The sequence below is a fragment of the Mastacembelus armatus genome, chromosome 4 (genome assembly GCF_900324485.2).
Source record: "Mastacembelus armatus chromosome 4, fMasArm1.2, whole genome shotgun sequence".
NCBI lineage: Eukaryota > Metazoa > Chordata > Actinopteri > Synbranchiformes > Mastacembelidae > Mastacembelus > Mastacembelus armatus.
The window spans coordinates 7,955,489-7,980,914 of NC_046636.1; the positions used below are offsets into that span (position 1 = coordinate 7,955,489).

A 25,426-nucleotide genomic window follows, 5' to 3' on the forward strand; every position below is an offset into this window, starting at 1 on the left:
AGGTTTGCCTATCAATGAGCTCCTCTTTGTTTTGGAGTAAGTCTTCCCCCCTGTGGCATCTTGTGAATTGATGCTTAACCTTTACTGTGTTTTTTGCCATGAGTAATACAGAGAGCTTATTATAATGTTCAGTGTAGTGTTAGCACTCAAAAACTAACAATTGGCATATTTAATAGATGGAAAATATCACATATGACTAATTCAGTGAGCTAAACAATCAAGATACCAGCACATCATAGTCAAAGGATGCTGTCTTAGTAATTTATCCAGCAATATGTTGATTTACTTCTTATTGCATACTGGCATCTCCACTGACACATTTTTGGGTTACATACAATACCTTGTGCTGACTTACTCCATATACATTTTGAGAGATCTTTTCTTAATTTTATTCTGTTTACTGTAATTTTGTAAAATATATGACATCAGATTTTGATTCTGATATATGCCGTGATGCAAGCCCTTGAAAACTTTCCCAGATGACTTGTAGGTAGACCAGCTGTCAGGTTGTTCTCAGTGCAGCATGTAGTGTAAATGAAGCACTGCAGTGAAATGATAACAGAAGCAGATTGGACATGTGTAAATGAACACTCCTCAGCTTTAGTAACACATTCGGGTGCTACTTTCCTCGCTGTCCGGTGTTGAAATATTCCACCTCCCAGCAGTGAAGAACATATGGAGTTTCTATATTAAATCCAATGCCCCCAATGTTCCCCAGTGCCCATAGAGCTACAGCAAATCTCTGGTTTTTCAAATTGAACTTTTCAGAAATAATAACTAGAGGTGTCCTTGCTGCAAACCACAATATTTACTGGTTACATACCAGGCTGTATCTGTTATTAAAATGTCACTTGCAACTGTTATTTTGAGATATTTGGCTCTCCAAAGTAACCAAATGGCTTTAATTAATGAGATTGTATTGTTATGCTTGAATCAGAGTAGAGATGCAGTAGAAAACTTTCACACAGGTCCAGTCATATCAGTGTTGATGGTCTCATTAATATAAAATTGTTTTTCCTTCTCAAATTTATAATTGTGATTAGGTGGAAGTAAAAGTTAGATTTCTTTCAAATCTCTTTCAAATATCTCCCAAATGTCTTATACTCAACATAGAGTCCAAGGGTTTGCCAGTTTGCCCCTAAATTTATTTTTTCTCAGGAGAAAATTTAAAAATGTCCAGGCGTTAAGTGGTTAATGCAGAGTGCTTTAGCTTTGTGATTGTAGACTACCTGTTGTCAGGCCTATTTACCCATATTGTAAAATCTTACAGTGAATTTGTCTGACAGTTTGAGGTAGCAGGACAGCAGAACAGATAACTATCAGTAGTCCCTACTGGCATAAATATAGGACAACCATACCACCCTTTTCCACCCTTCCATTTTACATTTATCCTGCTGAAATGTGAACATTTCAACAACATCGTCTTTTCTGAGCTCATCATTCGTGACAGCTGTAATTCTGTGCTGTTTGAAAGCTTTTCTTCCTGGTGAATCTTTGCAGTAAAGATGTCAGGAGATGAAATCGTTTCCTCTGTGGCAGCAAAGCACATTACAAAAGTCTACGAAAACACCTGCAAATGAAATTGTTGAGAACAACACACTAACCTAGCAATGTCTAGACTGGTACTTTTTACAACTTCAGAAACTATTTCTGAAGTGATGAACACATAAATGTCTAGTGCTTGAATAGATTGATATCCGATCCCCACTTTTTCAAAACATATATATATATATGTATTTTCTTACATTCTAGCCTTTGAAATCCCTCCCTGGGTAAACACAGCAAATTTTAAAAATGGCTCCAGAAATATTAGTGGCCTGCAGTGCCACTGACTCTGCCCCTGTGCCAAGCTGAGGTAAGGTGAAGAATTTAAAGTGCTGTGAACATGATTGATGAAGAGGTTTTCAGCACAGGCCATTCTTGTTCTTTTGGAGCCCTGCCTGTCTTTTCTCACTGGGTGATGTGTTTTTGTTGATCTCTGAGTCGCTGGTCAGCTGAGTGGAGCTGTAAAGCTGCCTGAGGGCTTTGGAAATGCTGGTAGTGGGAAATCAATCTCCTATCTGTGATTCACACATGGATAACTTGACTGCTGTGAAAAACGGAGGTGCATCAATGTGAATGTACGCTTTAAAAGGAGGGTTGGTAAACGAAGTAAAAATACATGTAGGTTAGTATTCTAATTACAAGTCCTATAGTTTTGCAAACATTTTTACACTCTCAACACTGCTTTTGTAGAGCAGAACTGCTGAGAGGCTGACAGACCATTAGGACTGGGAGTGTTAACATGGGTGTCATTTCTTATTGCAGTACTATTCAGAATTTGACTTGAACATTATAACTTTTATAACACATCTTTAACAAGGCAGGCTGATAGAGATCACACTCTGACTGACAGGAACAGAAGTATACTACAGCCTTCCATAGTATAGGACATAATGATGCTCTATAATCAGTGATCAGTTTGTAAAATAATATACAGTGTGTCCCTGGTTTGTGAAACACTATTGCTGTTTATGCTAGGACACTTTGAAATTTTAAATTATTCTGAAAATACAGAATGTCAGTGACAGTTCCTCCCATTTTACCTGCTCAGTTTGTGCAGAACAAACTAAATGCCATATGGGCTTATTTTCCTGTTGTTTTGTCTTCTCTCTGACCATATATATCAGAATCTATATATCTATATATAAATCATATATATCTAATCTAACAAGCTCCCAAAACCTTCTAGAAGCCATGTCACTATGTACAGATAATGATTTAATGATTTACTGTACACGGAAATGACATTAACAAAATCACTGTCCATTTTATCACCTATGTTTCCACTCAACGTTTTTCGCTGGACAGTTATCGTCAGTGTTTGATTACCATCCTGTTTGAATAACAACGAACTATTTGCCATTGAGTGACTCCCAGTTCCCTGGGAGATGCAGATCCATATCCCTGATGGAGAGGCAGACGTGAATGATGAGTGTCTTTCTAGCTGAGGGTCTGACCTCCGGGGGGGGGGGGGGGCAGTGGCACTCCTTATTCTACAGGAGGTTGTTTGAAATAGACTGTACTTTAAAAGTATATAGCATTATTTGTTATAGAATAATGTATTATAGTTTAGTATGGTAGTGTGATGCACCATATTAAGTATGAAGATGTATGTGACTATCAGAAGCACTGTAATTCAGACTTCATATCTCAGAGACGTGACTGAGACTTTGTTCTTAACAGCGTAATCACTAACAAGACTGACAAAGAGAAATTACTGTAATTTTCCTACAGTGTAGTTTTCCTGCCACATAAAGCTTAGATTAGGAATGCCATTACTGTCAGTTGTGATAACGTTTGCTACTCCACATGCACCAAATTCTTATTTGGGCACACTTCATAAATTGCAGACAATGGGCCTCATGCAAGAAAAATGTAATGTTCTTGTCCTAAAATTCCTGTTTTTCTCTGTGGTTTGAGTTGTCACGAAGCTCTCTTCTCTGCACCAACCTGTAATAAGTCACTTGTTTAGAACTCATGACTACCATCTGTTCGTGAGCAGGGGTGCATTTGTGAGATCGGGCACCAGTTTTGGACCACTGAAAAATGTTGTTTATGACAAAGAAAGTTCAATGAACATTTGTTAATGCCACAAAATGTCTGAAAACTTTCATATATGCAACACAATTCTATTCAGACGGTTGGTCTCTGCAGGATTGTGTCTAGCTCACAGCAGCATAATGTAAATTTGTCAGAAATGATCAATTAGGGCTCAGTGAAATGAGACTAGTCCTCATTGCAGGAAGGTTTTGGGCAGATTTTGTGTAATGAATTGTGGGAGTTGGTGGATGCAGCAGGAAAAGTCTAATTGCAGACACTGGTAAGGGCTGGGTAGAAACGAACATTGTATGAGGTTGCATGTTGTAGAATGGACGTTGTTATGATGATTTGGGGTAAGCTAAGGGTGACTTCAGATTTCCTGTAAATGTTTCTTTAGGGCAGTAATAGATCAGAGGGACGGTGCCATTCACTAACTAAGCAAACTTTGAATTCAGACAGATCAATTACACTTCTGCTCAGTATTGGGAGTATAAAGTTATAGCAGTAAACATTGTTGTGTTTTATCTTTAACACCAGGATTGCCTGAATGTTGACTGCAAAATAAAATGAATGAGTCATTTGGAATAAACAGCAACCTTCAGCATCAAATATCTTAAATAGATTAATGACTAATCCTGAATTGAAATGTGTTTAGCACAGTCTGTATGCCTGACAAACATTATATTAGTCTAAAAATAAAAGTGCTTAGAATATTACAGCACTATTAGAAATCTAATGATTAATGTTATTTCCAGTCATTCGCAGCGTCAGTTAGAAACCAAAACAAGGCTTAGTCGGTGCTCCACACCCAAGCATAGCAGAGGTGTAACATTTAAACACAGATACCAACAAATAGAAATAGGGGATGTGATCTGTAGTCTTTTGATCAGCAGGAATGTGTTGAGAACCTGCTGAGAGTCTCGACAACATAGGATGCTGGCTTTGAGCCCAACTCATGGCCTTTTCCAGAGGAAGTTGTCCAGAATGAGCCTCTTCATGTTCCTGGCTCCTCTTCCCCCTGGTGCTGGCTGGAACTTGATGATTCCATCTGGACAAGCTCAGCTCTGTGCATGTCGCCTATAACCTCATCTTATCTGCTGTTTCCTCTTTTTTCATTATATTTCAGGCTATTAACAGGCACACTCACCCTGCGTGTGTTAACTAGCAGTTTATCAGCAGGTTAATCTTAAATTCTTTGTATAGCACTTTATCACATTATTTTTCACATGCTGATAAACTGGTGATATTATTGCTTTTTTTTTTTTTTTTTTTAAACTGTCTACGATCATAGAAAGGCTGCAACTGACAATTATTTTCAATTTTCCACTATGGTCTCAATAGGTCAGTTATTTATTTGGTCTACAAAACATCAAAAAACAGTGAAAAGTGCCTGAGGTGGCATCTCTGAATGCCTTCTTTTGTCCAACCAACAGTCCAAAACCCCTAAAATGTTAAATGTATTACAGTATATCTTAAGAACAGGAAAAGCAGTGAATTCTCACAACTTACAGCCATTGATTCTACAAACAAATAGTTTTTGTGCAAGCAAAGTTTAATATTACTTATTACTTATTATCACTTATTCCCTAAAACTACTGAAAACAAATCAGCACTGTTGCAGTTACTGAAATGTTTCTTTGTTACACTGAACGTGGGGGCTGTAATTTATTTTGCCTCATTACCACATAGACTGTCTTTGTAAATACTCCTAATACTACTAAGCATACCAAATTTTCAGTCTTACTAGTCATCAGTTTAGCATTATTTAGAAAACCTTTGCTGGAAAAGACAATGCTCAGCTGTTTTATCAAGTTATTTACCCTTTGAAAATATACTCTATACTATACTATGTTTCTTACCTGTTTTTTAAAGATTTTTATTCTCAGAGACACAGAGTGGGTATAGAAGCCAGAAGGTAATGATGGATGAACTAGCACATTATTGGTCTTTTCATGAAATTTGTTAATGATGCCATAACTGCTATGGAAAATGCTGTCAATTTTAAAAAATAATAATATGCAGGCAATAATAACTATAGTGTCTCAAGTGGCTCTCCATTTCCTCTTTGGCTGAGCTGTACCAAATAAATGAATATTAAATGAATGAATCTTTATTGGTTCATCGTTCATGTAAGTATTAGTGCGAGAGACCCTGTGAAGTAACACTTCGCAGCGCAATTATGCAACCATCTTAAGAGTTTGCATTCGTTTCTTTCAGCGTTGGAGAAGACCCTTTTTTCTTTCCTTGTGTATAAATGAATGGCTTCGATTATAAAGTTATTTAACAGTTTTTAATTGGTTAATACGAGTGGAGAGTGGCTGTAAATTGTTGATTCATTATAATAAAATTTACACAAACAGCCAGTGGTTATGCATTATAGGTTTGTATTTTATTTTTTTTTTTTAGTAATTTCAGCATATTTGGTTAGATATCTTGGAGCTCATAACAGAAATAGGCTAATTGTTCGCTAAAGTTAATGCTAATGAAACGTAATGTTGTTAGTGTGTGTGTGGGTGTTGCACATTGTTTATATTCACAGTGCCCTCTGAAGAGAGACAGCAGTATATAGTGAAGCAGCAGCTGCTCAACAGCTGAATCATTATATTTCACCTAGTCAGTGTGTCCAATAAGTATTTTTTGTTCCCCTGCCTTTTTTAAGCTGTTTTTGTAAACATGTTTTAATTGCCTAAAACTGTTTAGTTTAATATAGTCTGTAATATAATGTGCTGTTTTGTAAATCATATATACAGTATATGTTGTGTTATTATTAGCACTGTAAGTGGACATTGCTATTCTATGAAGGGATCAGCCGAGACCTGGCCTGTTGCATCTTCTTGTATTATTACGTGTATTATTTACGTTAACAATTTCTTATAATCATATCTTATAATCAGATCATATAATCACATTTCTAAACCATGAAATATTGTTCTAAGGTGTATTGTTACCCCCCTTAGTGAACATCCCTGGTTTTTGAAAACATGCTCATTAATAAATGTACTGTGTTTTTTAAATGTCACCAGTAATGAATTTCTGCTGCGTAGGAAACATCAATGGGTAGCCCATTAGAGAAATGTTTACTGTCAAAAGGCTGAATTTAGTTAGGCTGAAAAATTACAGCTTAGCTTAGACTTAGAGTTAAGTCATTCGTCTGTTACGCATTATCTCTGTGATGGAGCCTCCTTCTCTTTTAGTTTGTCAAGTTCCCACTCCAGCACTTGTCAATCACCTTGATGAACTATCAGTTATAAGGCTGCCTACACACACACTTTTGTATTTAGTCTGAGCCATACTTACCCCTCAGATGAGCACAGAATCAATGCAAAGTGCTCAACTCAATGTTGTCATATAATTTGTCTGCTCGGTATGATGTGTATTGTTATTGCACGCTTTTAAAATCCAGTCTTTGAAGATATTCAATAGAGATATGCTTTCCATGGCTAAGCATTACAGTCAGCTTCAATCTGATTGGATTCTCTTTGAAAAGCAGCAAATAGGGGTTAGCCCAGGAGCGTAACACTTACTTACAGGTTTAATTCCAGCTGCAGAGCTTTGTTTCATTCCTCCCTCCCACCATCATTTTTATTTATATACAGTTACTCTAAGTAATGTACATATTGCTCTTCTCCTGTACCTTCTGTGTTTTTTGTTATGGCTGTATCGGCTAAGGTTTGGTCCTCTGAAATACTCTGTTGAACTCTGGCCTACTTCTAGATCCAGTTGGATCCAAAAAACCTCCAAACCTCCTGTCACCTCGTGTGAAGGCGTGGGTCTGTGTCACATCCTTCACTGCACCACCACAAAGCTCCTGAAGGGCCATTCATTATAGAAGCTTAACAGCTGAAAATGCACATACTTTAGAAGGAAATCTCTCTTTTATTAAAAACACAGCCTTGAGTGAGTCGCAGTAGGAGCCACTTTTGCCTTAAGGAGAGAGAAGCATGTCAATTAAATGTGTTTTTATAGTTAGGTTGTTTCTGTCCTTTTTCATTTAAAGTCCTTGGTTGAGTATGTGAGAGGCAGTATGATGCAGTTACACCTACAACTACTGTAGCTTAATGGATAAAGCGGTGTGCCTACTGTCACCTTCAAAGGCTTTTCAGGTATTTAATGCAAGTTTGTTCTGCGTTTTAAAATTAATGTGTGTGTGTATGTGTGTATCTGTGTGTGTGTGTGTGTGTGTGGGAGGAGGAAGGGTATCTGACTCAGTCCAATAAATAGTTCCACATATCCCAGCATTAGTCACTTTAAGAAAAAACAGTGGAATCATCTCCTTGTCTTTTCTCCCCATTGACTCATAATGGCAACAGTTTGATTGACTGGGCCCACGCAGTCTTCAGTTTTTTTGTGTTGTGGATTGTTATCTCCCACTCAGCCAACCCCTTGTTCACTCACAGGCATAATGCGAGACTGTGTTAGCAGATGATGTGGACTGGTTCCAGGGCTTGAAGTTGAAAACACACTGGGCCTCCAAAGCTGCATACAAAATTAGTTATTAGTGAGTATGACGCTGTGAAGTTCCTTAGATGCATGTTTTTTCCCAAGACTAGAAAACTAATGCTGTCAAGTTGAAGGTCTCCAGTTCAAAACATTGAACATTCATAGGATGATTTGACATTTGACTGCGTCAGTGTCTGTCTCTGTGCATGGGCACCATCTGCTGGTCCAGTTTGACAGTACTTCATACAGCAGCTGTGTATTTGTTGGTGAGCTCATTGCAGGGACCGCTCTTGAGTTTAAATAGTGCTTTGGCAGTTGGATCTTCAGGCTCAAAAACCCTTCTATCACACCACTTTAATGCTTCTTTTAAGTTAATGCAGAGTGACAGGGAGAGTCATACATTTTGGATTAATTTTCTGATTTGCCATAAAGATATTAATGTTCTTCAGATACTTTAAATGCATAAATAAAATAATTATTGGCATAACATTACTCTACTTAGCCAACCAGGGAGCATCAATGACAGTGATTTCACCTCTGAGTTGCTTTAACATTTGCTGTTCTAAACACCCAGAGTGCAGCTCTCATTTTGATATGGTTGAATAGACAAAGAGCAGAGAAACTCAGACGTCTTCAGCATAAAACCTGAGCATCGAGACCCTGTTGTCACTTTGATTGATTGACAGGTGATCTATGATAATTGCAGCACAGAAGCAGCAGCACTCCCTGAACATTTTACAATTACAGGCAATTAAGAAGAGCGTATAAAGACAGAGGAGTTCAGATCAAATCATTTACACTGTTCAAATAGTAAATGAAACAATTAAATATTTTACGTTCTGGGTGTGATTTGCAGTTCGACTTTGAGGTGGGGATTGCAAAATGGAGACTAAAATGTGATGATTTGGCTAGTTCTTAAAAAACATGTGTTCTCACATAATGACTATTGTCCAAATGTTCCAGTGTAATTTTCTTTTTGCCTGCAGCCTGTCAGTGATAACCATCAGGGTAAGAAAACCTATATGCACCCATATGTGGTGAAATCCTGCAACTCCAGCTGAGTATTGTCTGGATGAAGTGAACTGTTATGTATGTAAGGTAGGAACAACTTATGTTTACAAGATATTACGTATGTAGGGAAATGCTTAGATACAAGATGATCTAGGACTTAAGTTTGTGTATTTTGGCTGAATTCACAAGGTTTTGTTTTGGGTAAAGGGATTTGGGCCACTGGTTGTCTATGGGTCAGAGATGAAACTCCGCTTGATCTTTGTTTTTCCATCACCCGTCTGCTCTGTTGGGAAAGCACTATTCACTTGAGATATGAGTTTAAGTGACATTTGCAGGGTTCCTGTTATCTTTTATCTCAGCCAAGCTCTGTTTTTAGACAGTGTGGCCCCACTGACCAGCATGATGAAAATCTATCCAGCCTTCAGCCTCTCGACACAGCACAGCTCTGGCATGTGTCTACACGGGCAGAATTCTAATTACCGCTTAATGTTTTCTCACTGATGAACTGAGAAAGAAAATAAACTTAAACTGGTGTGCCTGGTGGTTGGCAGTTTACTTCTGCGCAAAGGGAGTCCTAGATACAGATAGTTGACCCACTATAATTCAGGCCTGGCCATATTTAGGCAGGGCTCAGTGCTATGTAAACAGAGCTTACTGCTGAGGGGAGGGCTCTCTTGCACTAGTGTCCATGTCTATCAACAGTGCTTGTAGACAGCTCTGTGGAGAAAAGTAATGAAGATTATTAAGCCGTAATATCAAAGTGGATCTGAAGAATTAAGAGACTCCCACTAGTTTCTCTGTGTATGAAGTGCATCATTACAAGACAGACTTTGAGTTATTTTATAAATTCCCTTGAAGAATACTGCTGCTCTGACATGGACAACCTGGACAACCTGCCAGGACTGAGAGGGCTGCAAAAGAGATCAGGGTAGGACAGAGGTTTTGTTACCTCCCTGCATGGAAGCATGAGCGAGGCCCTGTGGGAAAGCTCTGGGGAGGCTGGTTCCTTCCCCCTCAGCAGCACTCAGCCCAACAAGCTCAAACCACAATCAACGTCTGGTTCACCCAGCGGATCCCCCAGGATGTCCCCCTGTGAATCTCCTCAAAGCTCCCCACGCAACTCTCCTCTGCTATTTCGCAAGCTCCTGATGAACCGGAGCATCAGTATGCAGAGGCGTTCCACTTTGGCACACACACCCAGGTAGAGTAAATAACAGGAAACCTTTGTCAATGGTGGCCAGGATTTTATACGGAAAGGTTGTTCTACATGGATAAGATCATTTAGAAGGTTCAGCTTCAGAGGTCATCTTCAGAGTCTTTTCAGCATTGTGACCCCCCTGTGAACTTTAATAAACTCAAACAACATGAATTTGTTTCAGGGGCTGATAGGTAATGGGGCATGTCTCGGCACAGAAGCTCCTTTTTCACGTCATCAGAATGTGTGTCATGGGTTTGCAGTAGGCAAAAAAGCCCCATTGTCTGATGAGAAGGTAACTATGGGAAATCATGAATTTGTTGACGTCGGGACCGGTGTCATCTCAATGGACCTCATTGTTTTTGCAGTGAAAGAGAGGGTCTTGTTTTGTGCCTAAGGTGTTCAGTGCTGTATTCAGCTAGTCAGACACAGGTCAAGTAGTGAAGAGAAAGGGTCCTATAGCAGCAGATGGACCGCTGAACATAAAGAAAAGTTAGATACTCTCCAAGACAGTACACAGTTCTGTAGTGTTAGGTCCTCCTCACCACAGTAAACACAGGGTTGATTTTTAATGCTGCACCTTTATTTATTCTTTCCTCATGACTGAGAACAAGCGGCATGTGTCTCTTTTACGTCAGTACAAATCACACTGATTAAATTTGCAGCAGTTGCAATAATAACAAAATTGGTATTTCTTGTCTCAAGTACCATAAATGTTATTGTGAACTAAACTGTCTTGTGTAGATTGTACTATAGATTTCAGTACTGAATAGCAGTGTCTTAATGATGGTGGGTACTGATGCAAGAAGTAGATTTTCCATGTACACAAACATAACCTGCACATAAAAAAAAAAATCAGAGAAAGCTGCAATCACCTTGCTGTTTTAATCCGTGACATTTCAGTCTTGTCTGTAAACACAAGGTCATGAAAGTACAAGTTTACAAGTAGAGGTCAGTTATGAGCAAGTGATAGTTTATTTGAAGAAAAATGATTCAGTGAGCTTCAACATTTGGGTCTTTTATGTAGAATCACTCACAGTGTTTCATTATGACCTGAGTAATCGCTGCTCCTCCAAGTGTTTCATCTAAACGGGACTTTAATACTGAGAAATATGAGTGTTTCTCACAGCTGTTGCAGCAACGTTGTCTTAAGTCATTTGATAAGATTAACATGCTCTCACCATGAGGCTGAAGAGATCTCTTTCCTGTGGTTGCAAGCTGTTTGCAAAAGTAGTGTTGGTTATCTTCCTGTGGTTTTTATTTTGTTATTGTCAGTTTTATACACACACACTCACACACACACACACACACACACAAGGTTACAGACTTTATGAACCTTTAAAAACCCAGAGGAATATTGATCTTATAATTTAATGTACTGTGGCATTCCCATTAGAATTATTTTGGTTGCATGCAAAGAAGCACCTTGTGTACCTTCGCTTCCTCTCATTACTCTTCATTAATCCAGTTAATGCTCATGCCCATTCAACCAATGCAATTCTGATTAAACTCTGACGAGAAAAGCTCCCTTGCCAATCTCTGTCAGCTTTCAGTCTTAAAGAGTAAAATCAAGCTGTTGTTTTTTTCCCCCAGAAAATCAGCCTGACGTGTGGTGCAGTAAAGAAGAGTGACAATATTGTATAGTTCACTAAATAGAGCAAAGCTTTAGGTAGCATCAGTAGGGATCCTTCACCTAAAGGAATAACCTACAGTATGTTAATGCTCTATACTAGTCATGACAGTTAAGAAAGAACAAATGGCTAAACCATAAGATGTGCCGGTTTGTACGGAAAATTTAAACTACCAAGAATATAATACCTTTTTTCAGTAAATACACATTATTCACAAATAAATAAATAAATAACTGTATAGGAATTAAGAGTATGTAGCCTGTGAATGCATGTTACACAGATTGTAAAACCCCTGAAGATGTTCACGCTTCCTGCTAATTTCTTTAATACAACTTTAAAACATATACTTCAGCAAGGTAAACATGAAGCTCAGGATGCCTTTCCCTCCCCTCTCGTCGGCCCTGCTCTGTAAGTGTTCGCCGGCCTGGCTGTTTGCTTGTAGCTATTTAGAGAAGGCTGCTACAGTAAACATGATGTGCGTATTTATGTCATCCAGCGTCACATTTCACTGATGTCACTGCACTGCCTTCTTGTGTATTATTTAAACTTCTCGGTGTCATCAGCCTCCCAGGCGGAGACGGTCACCCATCACCTCCCAAATGTCTTCACCCATCCGTCAGCCCAGCCAAGCCCAGGATATGTCAGTAACTCTGATTTCTCCTATGAACATATATTTTATGGCATTGTAACAAAAACTTTAGTTAGTAGTTATATCAATTATATCAACTGCATTACAGTTTGTTATAGATTTGTTTTTTAACTTTTATATATATAAATGCTAAATGGGGGAACAAAGTAACACCTAACAGTGGTTTAAACATTACAGAAATGAATGGAACTGTGCAAAGTAAAGCAGCAGAGTCAAGTTAAGAAAGTTAATTACACACTTATAGCTGAAATATTTAAATGAAAAAGAGAAAACCAATAAAAGAGTAAAATGTGGTATTAAGATGCTCAGTTCCCTGTAGGGCTTTGATGGAACAGGGGAATACTTCAGAGCTGGGATCTAAATGGGCAGATATTAAAATTGTATATTTGTATGCAGTTAAATAAAGCCCTATAATCAGTTTATTTTTTAATTCTCATACTACTTCAAAACAGTGTTACTACCTTACATGCACTGACCACATGGCAAACAAGTTTTACCACATTTGGAAGATAATTATCTATTTGTATCCTCTTTTTAGTTGCACTTCTCATACAAGGCTGAGGGAAGTGGTTGTGGCTTTGGATGTTGCCATGCAACAGGGGTCCCTCTGTCTGAAGCTGAAATCATTTACGTGGCTGATTTAATCAAGAATTAGTCGTCAGTTCACATCATATAGCCAAATGTATATTAGGATTCTTATGCCAGTTAACTTCAATACTCGAGATATAGAATAGAATAGAAAAGACACTCATGAGTTAATTTTACCTTGAAACATCTGGGAAAATGATAAAGATACAATGTGTGAAAAGTTAATAAATGTAGAAAGGTTGTGAAATTTATTTTAGACATCTACTCTCCTCATTCGGGCAGACTCTTTAAGCAGCAGTTAGGGTTTACTTCCTCATTAGTGGTTTTCATTTAGGCTTTGTAAAAGAGTAGGAAGACCAGTTGTAAATTTTATTTGCAGATTTTGCATTAGTTATGTTGATTTTGTTATTTTGTCACTAAAACTCATGAAACTTATGTATACTTTTTTTGTAAATGTGTGATTTACAACACACATACACACAGCCTGTGCCACCCTGCCCAGCACCAAATCTAACAATATCCCCCTGTAATTATGTAGCTGCAGGGCAGCACAAGGAGGGTGTCGGGTCAGACAGCCTGTTGATCTCACGTGTCAGTGAAGGCTGAGCCAAACCAGCCCTGACAAAAACACCCGCCAGCCACGCAGTGGAGTCAGAGCTCCCTTTGACAAGTTGGAACACACCAAAATGTTCCTCTGTAACTGTCTAATGTAGGAGTATTTTATATTCCGACAAAGCTCAGAAAGGGTCAGCACTCACACTTTTGGGGTTAGCGCACATTAGAATTCTGAAAGTACGACTTAAAAGAGGCCGGTAATTTGATACCAAAATATTGCACTCCAGCATATTCACCTTGGTTTTGAATATCCTGTGCAAAAACAGACTCCTCGACAGCTTCTGACTTTGGTGGGCTGTCCTCAGCTCCCACAGCGACCTCAGAGGACTCCACAAGCTCTCACACTACTGAAGTAAGAGGTCAGCCTCGCTGGCGCTACCCGGCATTAGCATTGCTTTCAGCAGCAGCTCAATTCTTCCCCTTCTCCTGTAGAATGAGAGAAGTAAAATAACAAGGGTGTTTGAAAAGTTTTTAGACCTCTCTTTAGATCTTCTCTTTTCTCGTGGACAGTTTGGAGCTGTGCTGCCTTCCAGGAATGTAGTCAGTGTCACATCTGGGATTAGTTTGAGCACTAACAACAACAAACCAGTGAGAGGGGAGAGACAACTGTGGAAACGCTGTCAGCGCTGTGAGTCTTCAGTTACAACTATTCCTTTTCTGCTCTTTTTTTCTGGGGAGACTAATTGAATATCACACACCAGTCAGCCCTGTCGAGGCTTGTCTGAAGCCTCAGTGGAAGAACTCTCCAGCATTCCTCAACGATTTTCTCTGCATCCTGAGGCACTGAGGATTAATCAGATCCAACCTGAACTGAATGCATCAGTTCTGTTTTTACCTCTCACCTGGGATCTTCCTGTGTTTTGGTTTGTTCATGGAGTCAATCCAGAACCACCCACTAGTTCTGGGAAGAAAAATTAACAGACTGAGTTGTAAAGTTGAGGAATCTTCTTAAGAAGCTTGGTTCAGATGTACAGGTGGTTTTCTTTACTGCCCAGCGTGTCTCATATGAGTCAGAAACTCAAGGGACAATGAGCAAAGACTTTCGATTAGCAAGGAAAACAGTGCCAACTGGCTTCGGACACGGTCGGAGACACTCGTGCTTGGGGTATGTTCCTAAACTATTCATCCTGCATCTTTTCAGTGCTCATATTCATGAGAGGGAGTGTTCACACCTCCTGTGGGGCACAGCATTACACACGGCTCACAGTGATCATTTCGGATGTTATATAGATGTTTTTTAAAGAGATCACACTCTATATTTAGTGACTTTCAGTGTTCATAACACATGCGCACTGATGGTTTTGAGGTTTCGTCAGATACTTTTTTGGTTTTAAAATGAATCGTGATGAAGAGAACTTTCCACCAACTGTATTTGTTGATGATGCATCCCATGCTGCAAGCTCACGTCATTTGGGATGGATTGTGGAAGGAAAAGATTCACATATTTAACGCTTCCAAACATCAGACTAGTCAGGGCAGTTATATAATTTTGCAGTTTGTTTTTAAAAAAAAAACTTTACAGTTGGGTTCGTGGTTCATTGGTTTTCAGGCACTTAAGTTTTAGTTTCATTGTTGTAATTACAACTTGGATCTTGATGTTTATTTTGATGTGTAGCAGTGTTCATAACCGGATTTTAGATATAATGCCGGGGTAAGTCTGTGAACCTTACAAAGAGCAGGTGCTTCACATATTACTCAGCACAATGAGGAATGAGGCTGGTGTATGATTTTGGTGGCTCTTGAGCTGCACTATTTTTCTGTGTTCTGGCATTTTACCCAATGACTTCAGAGAGGAAGCAAGGTTTGTTTGTGGCATTCAACAGACTTCCTGTTTTTGCTGAAACTCAAAACTCATTTTTCGACATGACCACCCTGACACACATGTTGCTGACTAAAAATGGAGGTGTTGCAATTAGTGTTAGGACTTTATGGAGATGTTTGTGTTCAAGCCCGTTGAAGCAGATGGTCACATACAGTTGCATAGTTCACATTTCTAGAAGTACATTCACTTCAGTTTGTGAATAATGCATTGGTGAATCAATGGCCACGCCTGTTGTTTCTGATGTCACAGCGAGTGATGCACCAGTGTTTCACTGAAGAAAGTTATTAGCACATACACAGTTATTGCATGTCCCCATTGCATACATGTTTGAATGTGTTTCTGTGCATTCTTGTGGGTTGTGGTTTGTTTGTAATCATGCTTCTGTGTTCATGCCTGTTCCTGTCCGCAGTCCCAGTAAGCATTAATCTGAGCTGGGTTCAGTGAGCACTGCCCAGCTCTCCCCTCTGCTGCTAGGTCACTGGTTGACTCAGCCTCCCATCCCACATCCCAACGCACCCACTAATGCTGCAGGTTTCTGAATTACAGTACCATGTAACAGTTACTATTACTGATAAAGAAATATCATTGCTCTTGATCGCAAAGGGAAGACGTTCACCTCACAGCTTCAGATAAACTCTACTGTCCCCTCTGACACCGACAGTCATATAATGTTATCATATAATGTTATGTAATCTTATCTGGCAACTTTGTATATTGGTTTAAGGAGATAAACTACTCTGTTGATGTTGATTTATTTAAATTTAAAATATTTTTGGGGAAATTGAGGGAGTCTGCAGATGTTACTACATCATGATTTGGCAACGTGTCAGAGAGACTTCCACAGAAAAATTATTATGCTTCTGCTAACACATGACCAAAATGTGCAAAAGAGATCATTTATAGATTAGAGCTATGTGAAGTCTGGTCGGTCTCATACTGTTCCCGGCTTATCATCCAGTGCAGTCCCAGTAAGAGACTTTCTGGCCCAGTACCACCACAGCTGAGTCCAAGAAGGGCAGGAGAGATAAGAAGTGTCAACAATAACACAACAGACCCCCAAAATAAAACCCCCGAGCCTGGAATAGTTTCCCAGCGCTGCTAGCCTGGCTGTACATAACACGTGAATGTGACATGTGTTTCTTGTTTCTCATGTACACACACACACACACACACATACACACACAGATCCCAAAATCCATATTGATTGTTTGTTCCACCAGAGAACTGCTGTAGGTGCTTGTGAGGCCATGTTGCCAAATTAGGTGTGTTTTATTTTTCCAGCCGTAGAACAAACTTGAATTGAGTGAGTTTTGATCTTCAAGTTGATATTGTGTAAAATACTGAATTAGTACTTTAATACTCAAAAAGAATCGCTGTTGTCTGTTGCTTTTATTTTATTTTATTTTATTTTACAACCTAAATGTTGCAAATGTTCCCAATATCCCTTGCTGATTTTTCCTTTAACGTCTTTTCAGCTTAAATATCAGACAAGAAAATATGCATTGTCTAGATACTGAGCCAGTTTTATTAACTGTGGTAGCAAGTGCTTTGCCCTGTTGGTGCCTAGGCACAGAGCGCCCTCTGCTGGCAGTCAGCTCAACTTCAGCAGACTGAATCAGCAGCTTTACTCTTTTAAGCTTCTGACTCTCTCTCTCTCTCTCTCTCAATAAAAGTGCTGTTGGAAATGTACCTGGTCAACTTATCTTAGACAAATAAAGATTAAAGCCAAAAATTAAGAAACTGAACAGACTCTACCGTTTGAAGGAACTGCTCACCCTTTGCTTCAGGTAGTGTGTTTTGTGGGAGGCAAAGGAGAGAAAGCGTGACTACAGTCCTGCAGGAGGAAAGAAATACTCTATGAATATGGCTGTCTGTTGAAAATAACTACAGATCTCATAGCCGTAGCCAGTGCATGCTGAGACTTAAGCACTTAAACACAAGCCCTGCCTGTGAACATGATCCAAGTCCCAAATGGAAAAGTCAGATTCACTTAATTGGTGAACCACTGAGAAAAACATCTAAACTTGTCTAACTATAAAATGAGCTTCCTGTTTTCAAAAAGGGAGATTTACAGTATTAGACCTTTGAAGCCTGGAGTCTGAAGCTCTGTTGCTTCATTTGACTGTTTAGGTTCAGCAAGAAGCTGTAACAGAAGCTTTCAGTGAATGAACAGTGAACACTTACACGAATTAGTTTAAAAAGCATATAGTTAATGAACCACGGAACAATATAAATGTTCCTGTGAGATTTTCTGTGAACGTCTTTCATTTGATCAGCAATTCTCATTACCAGAGCTAATGTCACAGGAGCCAGCAGCCAGCTGGGCTGTAGAAGTCATTTGGCTGGTGGATTTTGTTACACAGCGGCCTCACAAACACCTCATTCTCAGGGAACCTCCGCCCCCGGCATCTGTTTCGAGGTCCAACATGTTTCACAACCACATTGCAGAAGAAGGGAGGAGAGCATTGGTGGGAGGAATAAGGGGTTGACCATAGTTTAACTACGAGGATAAAACTCAAAGTGTCTAAATATAACAGGAATCTACTGTAGTCCTAGCTAATAGTCTGCAGTGTTTCCCTGTGTTAAAATGGCCACAAAGAAAGAGTGGGTGAAAGGGCAGAAGTTGAAAAGCATAACAGACACGTGTGTGTGTGTGTACTTGTATAGTCATCTGTGTGTGTGTGTGTGTGTGTGTGTGTGTGTGTGTGTCTCGCTCAGATTATGGACCATCATCAACTTGTGCACCCAGCAGGACAGGCATACAGGTGTTGAGGGCATTGCCAGACAGGAGACTTTTAAGATCTGCATGCTTTGTACATACTGTACATACACAACCTAATGCCAAGGTGCTGCAAAGGAAGCTCAGGTCAACATGTTGATTGTGGACATACTACCTGAACGGGGCACCAGCTCGTTACTCACAAAGGTAGAAGAAAGGAACAGTTCAGGATAATATTTTAAATAGTCTGTGACATAACAAGGGCTGATTTAGTTTAAGATGGCCTGAACTTCTGTTGTCTCCACAAATGCAGAGGAATCTTTGCCTGATGGCCTTGAATTTTTTTTTTTTACATTTCTGAACAACTGAGTCGTCAGTATAGTCTCAGGTCTGAACACTTAGCCTCACTCAGGGTGGAAAGTAAATAACGTGAGCCAGTATCTGGTACTAACTGATGTTGCCCAGCTGGTATAAAACTCAAGATAATAATAACAGATTGTAACGGCATTTAGCACTTTAAATGAAACTGAGGCATGTCTGCAGAAGGGTTGCATGCTAAATGCCTAAATTAAGTAAAATGTAAGACATATTTAGTGTTGCAATTAAATGAAAAGGTAATTTAACTGTAGCAGTGACTATGTGGGGTGAGGTCTACATTAAAATACCTTTATTGGCCTAAATCAAGGCTGAGAGGCAGAACGGGGAAAGAAAGCAGGAAGCAGCTTCAAATGAACCTGACCACCTGTTAAAATTTTGTGGAAAAAAAATGAAAATCATGCTAAAACATCTGATTCTGCCTTTGCACCCTCAACACATCTGGTTGGTCCTCAGTCAACTCCTGTTTTTTAAATACCTGAGGTTTTACAGCCCACTGCACTACACTTGCACGTGCCTGCCAACACGTCCGACTCGACCGCCTGCCCCGTGTCTCAAAAGACAAATATTTGTCTGTGATGTTGACATCAGCGAGCCGGCCGGTTGGTGACATCAGCGGGTCCAGATAGTCCAACGCTCCCTGTGGTGAGACTGACTGGTGCTCCTCCGCTGGAGTTACAGGTTGCAGCTCAGACTGGGAATTACGAAATTACAGCTGATGTTATAGCTGAAACATGTTCTGTAAACGTAAGTGCTGACAATTTAAGAGAGAAAACAATCGGTTTGTAGTCAGAGAACACAATAAAAACATGTTTAGAAGCTCACAGGATGGGTGAATGAGTGCATGATACGTTTCTGCTCTAATTTAATTGTATAAAATGAAGCAGTGCCACAGGGTTGCATTGTAGTGAAGGATGTTAAAGAGGTGGTTTCAGTTTTTTATTCTGGGAAAATACGGTGGCTCTGTTCAGACAGTGTGTGTGTGTGTGTGTGTGTGTGTGTGTGTGTGTGTGTGTGTGTGTGTGTGCGTGTCTTCCTGTGGCCGTGTGGACAAATTTTAGTTTGAAACCACTGTACAAAATACAACATTACTGCACACACACACACACACTGGCTGTAATCCCACTATAGCAACCACTGACTCCCTGTGTCTGTGTCTGTTTCTTACACATATACAGACACACAAGCATTTCTTACTATAGTTGTGAGGACACTCATTGACATGATGCATTCCTTAGACCCTTACCCTAACCTTAACAATCACAATTCAATGCTAAACTCAAACCTCTAACCCAAACCTAAACCTAGTTTAAACCTTAAACCTAAAGCTAAGTCTGAATATTCAGGAAAAAAAAAACACTTAAATGTGGAAACGTGTCCACACAACCACAGAAATGGGTCTACACAGAGACATATATGGTGCACAGTGCAGACATATGCACGTAGTTAATGCCTTTTCAAAACCCTGGGTAGTTTTGTGCTGGAAGGAGGAGACACACAGGGGCAGGGAGGGAGGAGTGTATCCCCAGAGAAGAGGGAGATTTCAGCTCGGAACTCCTCAATTTGGATTGGAAACCCGCCGCTTCGCGCTCTGCTCAGGCACAGCTCTCCAAACCGCGTGAAACAGCAGCAAATGACTCTTTAAACCCCCACGTTGCTTTTCATCCTCCTCGCCTTCTTCTAACTCCTCTCGTTTCGGACTGGAGGCATGCAGCTGAAACGCACCGAGGAGGGTTTTCCTCCGTCTGTCTGCGCGTCATTGGAAACCTGGTGCGGTGTGAAAGGAGCGGAGAGACTGCCCGGAGGAGGAGGAAGATCAGTGGAGAACAAAGCGGAAGGGAGTAAAAAACAACGGCAAACATGAGTTTACCGACTAACTGTGTGTACCTGGCCCCCTCGGTCCAGGATCGCTACTTCAAAGTCCGGAACGGGAACATCTACGGCTCGCCGTGCGCCGTCAACCGGCCCATTGACATCGTGCAGAAACGCAGGCGGTAGGCCAGATGTGGTTTCAATCCAGATGTTGTTCCACAACCCTAGACCCTTACATCTATCCCCCCTTTTTTAAAAAAAAGAAGTTTCTTCAGCTGAAGTGCACTTTCATAAGTTATAATAACATTTTTACAACTTTCCAGTAATATTAATGATGAATAGTGAGTCATTGTGTTTTATAATAATTAATCCTTTTCTTCTATAGTGACTCTCATTCCAGTTGCAGCTGGAGAGATTATTGGGATTTTTGATATTTTAACCAGTAAAAATATTTCTCTAATATTCCCAATGAGGTGTTTGATGTTGCTGCGTGTAACATTTGTAGTGACCTTGTGTCTCTAAGATGCTGCTGTTAGTCATTAATCTTCCACAAGTCATTGTTAGTGACTCAGTAATGCTTTTCTTTGAGCTTTTTTAAATATACATACATTTTTTCCCTGCAGAAGTCATATTCCCCAGATATAACTCTGTCTCAGGCATACAGGATTATTTTTTGCGTTGCTAAATGTGAGTTTTCATCCAGGACCGACTGAGATCATAGAGAACATTACGCCTCATGTACTTCCAGAAGTACACATAAACTGCGACTTTCATGAAACCTTTGCTCTTTACTTCTCAAAGCTCAGTCTTTTAATTAAGGATGTCATGACATAACCACCAGTACCAGGATCATCTGTCTGCCGGGTTCCCCCCTGAAGAAATAATGCAGTCAGACAGCACAGTTGAGCTCAGACTGAACAAATGACTGAGTTTGGTTTCTAAGTGCTGTTTTATTATTTTAAGGGTGAGTCAGACTGATGTGGTCCTAGAGGAAGCTCTGACTCAATAACTTCTGAATCTTTTTAATGCGTTTTATAGTTTTATAGTGTTTATATAACCAAAAAAAAAAAAAAAACCTGAATAATTTGTAGTAAAACCCACTGGAATATTTATTCTTTTACTATCACTGACACTACGCACACAGACTACACTAACACTAACCAGGATCAATTTTTAAACTACATTTTCCTATCCAAGAGAGTAACAGAGGTGAATCACATTTATTATTTTAACTGAAACTAGTTCTCTGTAGTTCAGTGTTATGGATGGCCCTTAGTGCCAGGTGCAGTGTTGAAATTATATTTATGGAGGGACAGGGGGAATATTTTTTTTTTTTTCACACAGACAAAAAAAAGAAAAGACAAAAAGTTTTAAGAATAATGGGAAATATTGTATGATAATGGAAATGAGATGAATGTACCAGTAAAGTGGTAGATATTCACATTTTTTTTTAAAGGGGAAGACAGGTGTACGGTATTATTAAACACTAATAATGAATGAGGGTAGTAGTTTAAATTTTATCGTTGTTTCATTGAAACATTCATTTGTGATACAATATATATGCACAGTTGGCAGTTTATTACTGTGGGTGCACAGGTGTTTGCACCTCTCAAAGCAAACACAGCCTAATACACCAGCCCTGCAATAAATCCTCCCTTTGTGAAGGTGAGAATGTTCAGGCTTTGCTGGAGAGGCGTAGGTTTAGCTCGATGACCATTTTTGAGGCTTTAGTTTTCCTTAAAGGATATGATGATACCGTAGTTTACCCACCTTGAGGCATTACTACACACACGCTCACATTTCATTAACAACCAGTGTGTGTATGCGAAAGCAGCTGCTGCCTGAAAAGTCACACAGGGCTCATTTTTCAGGCGGCCTTTCAGAAAGTCATGACCACATCAGCTTTGCTGGGTTAGGAGAGGGGATCAAAGAGTCTTTATAATGTCAACCCACCAATAAAAGTCCTTCAAAGGGAGATTGCTAATGAACGCTGAGTGGGATGTATTTATAGGCCACACGTGTGTGTAATAACAGGCAAAATGCAGCGGAGAAAAGCAGAGTGCACACTATAATCGTCCAGATTCTTTTAACCTCACACCCTGTGTTGTTTCACATTAATTCCTAAACGGAAACATATTGCTTCCCTCGTCATTTCTGTATCGTGTAAAATTAGGGGTTTTACAGTTAGTTTTGGCCAAGAGGGATTCTTGTACATCTGTGCGGCATCTGTTTTAGGTTTGGGTTTTTTAGGAGTTTGCTGCGTATGTTTGATTCAGCTCCTTCCTATGTACTTACTTACATATTTATGTCTTCACAGATCAGTTATCTCATGCTACCCAGCCTCTTTCTTTCACAATCTTTCAAAGCCCAAAGTGACATCTTGTCTGACCTTATAATAACATAGATAACTGATAATTGTATCTATCAAACAATTCATCAGTTATCAAATCCAGCTAATTTACACATCTGTCAGCTAGTCTATTCATTTTTTTCAGCTCCACCAATGTTTCAAACACTGGGAAATGAATTGCTTTGTGACAACATTAAATTTTTGGTTTTCCATTTCAAATTCAATTTATAAAGTAGAAAAGAACTCCACATCAGATCTTCCCACAATTCACGTCACCCTTGTCTTTGTACTGTCCATTCTTACTCTTTTCGGCAGATGACTCTGATTTACTCACCAGTTTTGCCTCCCAGCAGAGATCCCCGCTGTCAGATACACTGACTCACTTCTCACCAGCTCATTGAGAGGTGGAGCTCATCAACCTTGTAATAACAAGTGTTTTCATGTACAGATTCGTATCAATGAAAAAGTCATACATCTGCTGCGATGTTTCATGACTGTGATTGCAGACAGGACTGTGGTGCTGAGGTCAGAGACATGTTGGTGACAGTGATGGTGAAATGTCTTGTGTCTGCAGCCTCTTGCTCACCACTGCTTCTGTGAAGTGACACGTTTTCTTAATCTTAACTCATGTTTTGTAAATTCACCAAACCACAGCTTCATTTTTTAAATTGCCGTTTCTCACGGAGCTTTGGCAGATAGTGTTTAGTCATGTAGCTGTAAGACGTCAGCCAGTACGTTGGATTTCTGATTTCGTTGTATTCAAGTTGTTGATAAATTTTTGAATTCAGTCCCTCAAATTCGCTGTCTTGTCAGAGATGTTTCATTTTTATTGCTATATCAATAAGTATTTAATGTATAACAGATACACTGACTGCAACAAATCTGCAACAAAAAAGTTCTTTTTAACCTCAGATCTTAGTTAAAGCTATTTTCTGCAGCTGTGTCAGTAAGTCAGATGAGGGGGACTGTAATTTAGCATTAGCTAGATGACATACTTTATATACATCTTTGAATTACTTATGTAACAATGTTTATCTGTATGGTCTCTGTGAAATAAATCAGTCAGAGCTGCAGCAATCAGTTGTTTAATTGAATGGAGGGGTTGCATTTTGGGGCAGCACGGTGGATGAGTGGTTAGCACTGTTGCCTCACAGCAAGAAGGGCCTGGGTTCGCAACCTGTCAGGGACCTTTCTGTGTGGAGTTTGCATGTTCTCCCTGTACTTGTGTGGGTTTTCTCCAGGTACTCTGGTTTCCTCCCACAGTCCACACATAGGACTGAGTGTGAGTGTGTGAGGTTGTTTGTCTCTATGTGTCCCTGCGATGGACTGGTGACCTGTCCAGGGTGTACCCCTGCCTTTCACCCAAAGAGAGCTGGGATAGGCTCCAGCAGATCCCTGTGATCCTGGTTAGGAATAAGCAGGTATAGATAATGGATGGATTGGTTGCATTTTATAAGCAAAAGTTGATGGTTATACCTTTTTAGAGTTCAGATTATTATTATTTGGCCTATTAATCTGACAAAATAAGACATCTGAAGACATCAAATTGGGATTATAAACATATATTTCTTTATTTTAACGGAGGAAATCAGGTCAGATTAGTTGACATTGACAGATCATTAATTGGCAAAAGGCTGGTAAAACAAAATATCTAGCTGACTGACATTTATTTGCTAAACAAGGGTGAAAAAAACAGTCTTTACCAGTCTTTGTTGGAGCTTTCAGCCACAGCTCCCAGTCATCATCAGTGGATGGTGCTCAGTTGTTGTTCTATGACCTGAGTATGAAGCAGGTGGTCAAAACCTGTGTGTCTGTTGAAACATGGTCTCTGCTGAAAAATGTGTACGTAGACATCGATCTTTCCTGGGCCGTCAGTGACTTTGGCTTTAACTGCTTTTCTTCTTCTGTTCATACAGCTGATTGTATATGTTTCCGCTGTTCATTCAGCCTCTAGTCTGCGGTCCTTGTCATTTCAGAGATGAAGTGTTCCTCACAGCTGTTGCATCTAAGTGTCTTAGACCACTCCACTTTACCTCTCTCGTCATTTGAATGTGTTGTAATTATACATGTTTGTACGAGAGATTATACATAACTGACATCTAGCTGTTATAGACTTTACGTCAGCATCATTCAGTGAGTCACAGCAGATACATTTTACAGGAATCTCAATTTCTGACCCTCATTGAGGACTGACAGAAAGTATTGACCTGCCAGTAGCTGTTCACTGGACCTGGTCCCAAATCATTACCAGTCATAATTGAGGCCTCATCTCTCTGAACCACAGGATGCCTCTGCTCCAAGCCTCTGGGCCTCTGGAGTCACTTCGTGCCGTTCCTGCACAAAAAAAACCCCCCACCTCAACAAAAACCTTACTGCCTCCTCAACCTCAACCAGCTGGTTTCCGTCTTGTATCTTTCTAGCATCTTTCATAGCATCTTTTGTGGTCTAGTCTCTTATTTGGTGGAAAAACTGAACTGCAGCGAGGAGAGCGCTGGGCCGGGAATAATTGCAGGCCTGCGAGCTGGTCGATCGGCATCGCGGTGACAGTCATGAAACCACAACTGACGTCAACAGACAAGTGTGTCTGTGTTTGCATGACTGTGTGTGTACTGTGTGTGTTGAATATCACTGTTAGAA

General features: G+C 39.8%; 1 protein-coding gene across 10 annotated transcripts in view; it reads left to right on the forward strand.

Annotated features, from left to right (window-relative positions):
- pde4cb (phosphodiesterase 4C, cAMP-specific b) overlaps nucleotides 1-25,426 on the forward strand; it is an 87,014-nt gene that overhangs the window by 34,575 nt on the left and 27,013 nt on the right. For 3 of the 10 annotated variants that reach the window (XM_026323021.1, XM_026323023.1, XM_026323026.1), the window contains exon 1: nucleotides 9,722-10,234. The exons of 4 other annotated variants lie outside the window; for them this stretch is intronic. In XM_026323021.1, the coding sequence (XP_026178806.1) occupies nucleotides 9,999-10,234 (236 nt within the window). In that variant the 5' untranslated portion in view covers nucleotides 9,722-9,998. Of the gene's footprint in view, nucleotides 1-9,721; nucleotides 10,235-14,023; nucleotides 14,817-20,205; nucleotides 20,622-25,426 lie in introns of those variants that run through there. 3 more of the 10 variants (XM_026323022.1, XM_026323031.2, XM_026323030.1) reach the window with 3 other exon arrangements.